This window comes from Mobula hypostoma, chromosome 11, assembly GCF_963921235.1.
Source record: "Mobula hypostoma chromosome 11, sMobHyp1.1, whole genome shotgun sequence".
Lineage (NCBI taxonomy): Eukaryota > Metazoa > Chordata > Chondrichthyes > Myliobatiformes > Myliobatidae > Mobula > Mobula hypostoma.
This window is the reverse complement of record NC_086107.1, coordinates 56,327,454-56,333,453: the sequence shown is the minus strand read 5'-3', so window position 1 is coordinate 56,333,453 and position 6,000 is coordinate 56,327,454. Positions and strand designations below refer to the sequence as shown.

General features: G+C 44.2%; 1 protein-coding gene across 1 annotated transcript; it reads left to right on the top strand.

The window, feature by feature from the left end:
- Positions 1-1,213: 1,213 nt before the first annotated feature.
- On the top strand, positions 1,214-3,005 carry phlda2 (pleckstrin homology-like domain, family A, member 2). The gene is made up of 2 exons (XM_063063221.1): positions 1,214-1,787; positions 2,686-3,005. Exon 1 carries the CDS (start codon positions 1,229-1,231, stop codon positions 1,772-1,774), a length of 546 nt encoding a protein of 181 aa, XP_062919291.1. The 5' UTR covers positions 1,214-1,228; the 3' UTR covers positions 1,775-1,787; positions 2,686-3,005.
- The last annotated feature ends 2,995 nt before the right edge of the window (positions 3,006-6,000 follow it).

Below are 6,000 nucleotides of genomic sequence, written 5' to 3'. Positions count from 1 at the left end.
AACATGCAGCCGGGGGGGTTGGTGGAAGCTGGTACCAGGGCAATACTTTGGCATTTGGACAGATATGTGAACAGCAGGGAATTGGGAATATAGATCATATAGGTATATATGGTGGTTGCTATAGGCATCGTTGGTGGAAGGGCCTGTGTCTTGTACTATTCCCTGTCTCTCTCAGTTTGGCTTCCCCTTTCTCTCTTACACAATAAATCTGAATATTATGTTCAGGCCAACAAGATCTGGATATAATGTCCCAGGTACAAGCACAAAAAGACTTTGTTTTGGAGTTTGTACCATTTAACTCTGGATCCTCCATATTCTTCCTCTGGGACATATCTGAAGGTCTGATTATCTCTGCTGATGGTCTCTCGGAGCTGACTTTAATACTCAGAGATCTCATTTCTCATGTTTTGTAAATTTGTATATTATTCCCACCATTTATTTTTATTCTGTGTATGATGTTGTTCTTTTCCACAGCAATCGTTGCCATTCAGCAATCTGCTCTCAAACTCATTCAAATCCCTTTGCTTGCCAAACGATAGGTCTTACACAGTGCCGTCGGGAAACACCATGATTTTAAACGGTAGACGATGTACCCAGTCTGGCCGCATTAGCGTAATGCTCCCTTAGCACCGACCGCGTGTCAGCGAGGGGACTGTGGTCGACCTCTTTAACCTTACTCCAATCTCGTGAAGCAGTAACTCCAGGCACTTACATTTTACTAATTCACCACGGCACCACTATCCGTAGTGAGTCTGTAAACTAAAACTATCCCAATTGGAACAAAATCCATATTTCATGTTTCTCAGTTACTAGTTATGGAGAGGTTTTTTTTCCAAATTGTTTTAAATATGTCATCCAGTATATTGAAATATTTCACCCTGCCACCAACAGCTCATCCTGAGGGGTGGGGTCGGCAACGCTGGACCTTCGGCAGGGTTGCATGGTGCCGGGTCTGGTCATCCCCTCCCCATGGATTACACAAACCGGAACTCGGCGACGGCACCCTCTAAAGAAAAATCCGCCTTTTCCAAACAGCGGATCTTTCACTGGTAGGCGGGGGCCGCAGCCTTTTCGCTTGGTGGGGCCAACAGGATGTGAGCAAAGAGAGAGACGGCTTGTATCAGATCCTTTGGGAAGAAACGAATCCTTTTTACCGTAAGGAGTGGCGGAGTCTGTACAGCCTCCCCTCCTCCAGCTCCTGGGTGACATCAGCTGAGCGAGACAGGAAATGGGAGGGGCGCCGGGAGCCTTTATCTCCCGAGGAGCGGGCCAGCGCCCGGAGTCTGAGAGCGGCAGCTGTGGGAAAAGCCAAAGAGCCGGTTCTAGCTTCTTTACGGCAAGGCTTCAACTTAAAGTTGTTAAGATGAGGAAGACAGTGGATGGCACCCAGGTGATGAAGGAAGGCGTGCTGGAGAAGAGGGGCGATAGCCTGCTCCAGCTCTGGAAGAAGAAGTACTGTGTGCTGACCCAAGACTGCCTCCGGCTCTACCCGGACTCCCAGAAGCGGTCCCGGAGCAAGGACCTGAGCCTGCAGGAGATCCGGACGGTGGACTGCGTGGAAAGGACGGGCAAATACATCTACTTCACCGTGGTCACCACCGACAACAAAGAGATGGACTTCAGGTGCCTGGCGGAAGGCAGCTGGAACGCGGCCATCACCATGGCTCTCATTGAGTTCAAGAACAAGAAAGCCATCCAGAGCTTCAGATCGCGACAGGACGCAGAAATGCTCAGTGTGGGCCAGCAGGAGAAGCTGTTGGGAAGGGCTCCCTAGGCGTACTCCACAGGTAAGGACGTAGCCTCGCGTTACCCATGGTCGCCTTGTTAATTCGAACGTGGGATCGGGGAAAGCCGGCATTAAAGTTATCCATCCGGGATAGGGTCGGTGCTTCCCATTATAAACACACACACACTCCCTCCTATCTTGCCGCGTGGTGGGAAGTCCAAGTCATAGGCCGGTGCAGAGAAAGCTGGAGGATTTTTCTAGACGGTCTCAAAAGTTTTAGAAGTTCTGCTGGAATTACTGGGAGCAGAAAACCCCGGGATTATGATAAAGCGGGCTTTCGAGTACCCATCCCGGGATGGGGTCAGTTCCTCCCGTTTTCTGTCATCTGCTTGCGGCTGGTCAAATTAAACGGGAAGTCAGTTCTTACTTTGGGTTCAGAACCTATCTGATAATGTTCAGCGCACATCCCGGGTGGGGCAAGCTGATATTCGCCAGGACAGTATAACATGGCAGCACGATGAGGCGGGATTGTTGGGTGGTTTTTCTACCACACCTGGCGGAATGTGTGGGTGGTATCTGGGTGTTGGGTAAGTGCAGCTTCGTGTTGAACTCTGGAGCTCGCCCACGCCTGAAGAGCTTCGCTACCTGGATTCATTCCTGTAAACGATTAGATCTACAGGGAGGTGTCTGCCCACTCCCTTATGTGAATGACTCAACAGTATGAGTCAGTGCCCTGGGGATAGGTAACATAGATGAAAGAAATGAATGGTCTTGAACATTCTAGGTTTAGAATGAAAGTCCCAAACGTAAAAGTTAAACTTTTTCATCTCGGGACTTGACAAAATTCTGTGAGATTTCCCCTAGTGTAAAAGCTACCGATTCCTAACACTTTAAATTAATGTGTGACACTGACTGTTAGAAAATATTTTGGTCACTAATCAACTGTGCTCTTTGTCTAGGTTGGTCATGTTGGTTGTGGAAGAAACATCAGTGAGTGAACAAGTGGATGAAGACACCCAGGAGATTGAGAGCCATTTGAAGTGACTTCAGTTTCGTCCGCTGCTGCTTCAGCCAGAAGGACCCGAGCTGCTGTAATCAGCCACAGACATTCAGGACCTGACACCTGGCCCAAGTGAGCCTGTGGGGCTGACTGGAAATCTGCTTTATTTATTTACTTATTGCAGAATCCAAGAACATTTATCGCGCACCGTCATCTTATAAATTATTTTGTAATCTAAATTTGCATATTTATTAAAGTTTTTTTTATATAAAAAATGAACCTCAATCTGCTGTCTCTTTAGTCTTTGTATTTGCATAAGGTGGGTTTAGATTTTTGATTTATTTCATAAGGGATAGTTATCACTGGCAAAGACAGCATTTATTCTCGATCTGTAATTGCCCTGAGGAGGTGGCACCTACATTGGTAGGTTTGGATCACATAAACTAGACAGGGAGGAGTATGTGCCATCCTTGCCTAAAAGGAGATTAGATAGCCAATAAAGAGTACTTTCAATCCTGCAAACCCCAAAAAATTCAATCCTGACGTATTGGCAAATGAGCATGGCTCAGATTGCACTGTTTGGGTGTTGAGGGTTACGTGGCCAGGCATATGGAACTTTGAGGTCTCTGACCACAGACTGGACATGCACGGAATTGGTTACTAACCTTCTGGGAGCAATAACTGACTATATAGTTCCTTTCTCTCATTCATGTAGATGATAGTTACGAAGAGGTACCACCCAGCACTCTGCAAATTTTGAGACAAAGTTTAAAATACGGACCTCTCAATTCCATATGTAGTTTCCAGCTGAGGTCAAAGGTTCCAAATGGGAACTTTGCTCATTCAGAGTACTGACACAATTCCAGCATCCAAACCAGTCTTTACTGAAGTCTACAGCGGGAGAGTGAAAACAAGTATGAATGAGACATTGTGACACCCGACTGCTGTAATATTTGGGACGGATGAGTCCTGCTGTCTATGTTCAACCCACATAAATTCTTTTGTAATTTACAGTCCAGAGAACTCTTGCATTGCAGCACTCTTGAATGTAAGGGTGTGGTGGTATCTTACAGCAGAACATGACTAATAATAAAACTTTCTCTAGCTTATTTCTAAATTATAAGGAAATCCTCATAGATGACCAAACTGATCTTATACATTCCTGCAATATTTGAGTACTTCGATTTGCTATTTTCCTATTCTGCTATAATAATGTAACTAGGGGCAACATTGTTCAATTTGTTTTAATGCTTTTAAACAGAGATGCACCCTAAATGCAGGGCAGAATGAAATGGTGTCTTGCAGTCAACAGACATGTTTGACACAACCAATGGCATTTCCTTTGCTTTCTCTGCCAATGTGCCAACAAAACAGGCTACTGTAAACTTTAAAAAAAGGGTATAAATACAGACTAAGGTATCTGACCAAAATTTCTGACACCAAATGTTTAACCTTCCTGACCTTTCAGCTGAATCAGCCTTATAAAAGTCATCAAATAATCTTTCTATTTGTATGAAGTAAACAGAAGGTACTAACTCAACACTAGCCCTTGGTTTGCTTGCTCCTTTGACACTGGAGTTTGTGTTTATTCGTCCGTTTCTGTTTTTCTTACTCTAAATTTACATCCTTTCACCCATTGCCACCATGTTGGTCAATGATCCACGAGATAAAGAAATTGGATACAGTAATATAATGCCAAGCAGGAAAATTTATTTTCTACAATCCAACTTAAAACATTATTGTGGGGTATTTTCTGAAAAGCTTTTTAATAGTTGTGCATTTAATTTCAACTACTTCTAGTGCACAGGTAATTTTTCAATTAGGGGTTGGAAATTTTTAAAGTAATTACGCAAAGTTTACAAAGTGAAAACTAGTATATATCAATGTAGAAAGGTATAAACAAGTTGACACATAATTGACAACTGTTCAGTGAATAGTACCTGCAGTGGTTGTGGTTAGGAGTTGGTTTCAATAGGTATTAAGGGAGCACCGTGAAGAAGAAATGCCACTCGTGTAGTTCTGTGTCCCACGTGAGAAGTTCAATGGAGCGCTGGGAGAGGAGTCTCATCTTCCATTAGGTCCTGGTTGTAGCTGGCAGCAGCACACGAAGCTACACGCACTCTCTGGCACGTAAGGTCACCAACCGCTCAGGTAATGTGGAGCAGGGACGGCAACAGGTGGCTACACTAGGCTAGGCTGGGTCAGTGATCGAGGGAACAAACTAATGGGGGGGGGGTGTCACAGAGAGCGGCCGCATGTTGTGTAGTGCTGCACCCTGAAGAGACAATACTGGCACCCTGCTGATTTCCTCGGCGTCCTCTAGACCCAGGAAGCTCAGTCTTTCAGTCCCCACAATCACAATGGTCTTGGCAGCTTGGGGAAGCAGGCAGTGGGCAGGGGTCTCAACTTGCTGCCTCAGCTTCCTTACACCACATTCCACATCAGATCTGCCACACATAACTTCCCCCAAATTCCTCCTACCCAGGGAAAGGTACACACCCGGGATATACATATACCAAAGTCTGAAGCTCTACTCACAAAAATGAGGCACAATTTCATTAACTCTTCATCTCATGTTCTTGATATTTATTGCTTACTTCTTTATTATTATTTTTTCAGTTTGTTGTCTTTTGCACACAGGTGGTCTGCCCTGTTGGGTGCAATCTTTCATTGATTCTATTATGGTTATTGGGTGACTAAAACAAATCTCGGGGTTGTACATGGGACATATATGTACTTTGATACTAAACCTACTTAGAACTTTGAATTTTGAGCCTCTGACTGTGTTGCAAGACAAACATTGGAAAAAGCACCAACGTGATTCGAGTTCAGATGTGACGGCCATACAGTATAACACCCCAGACAACTCTCAAGTAGCAGACACTGAAACAAGCCCCTGCTGCAGCCTTACTGGACAAAGACCTGAGATAAAGAGAGGGAAGCATCCGTACAGCTGTGGACATGTTCCATTTTTATTAAATTTATTACTTTCGTTGTTTAAGTTTACAGATGAAGAATAGTCATATTGCCAAGGCTGAGAAAGAACACATTCTCTTTAGTTGAAATATTTCTTTAAAGAAAATTCAGTATTCAGTCTTGGAGTTTGTGATCACTGGAAATAAAACATGAATTTATGGGAAGGGTGGATGTTTCCTGAATAATTTGTGTGCCATTTGCAAGACACTTTAGGAGCTAAAAGGTTGTCTGACACCCTTATTCAGTTCTTTATTCTTCTATTTTACAATGGATACAAAAATGTAAGACTTATAATTTA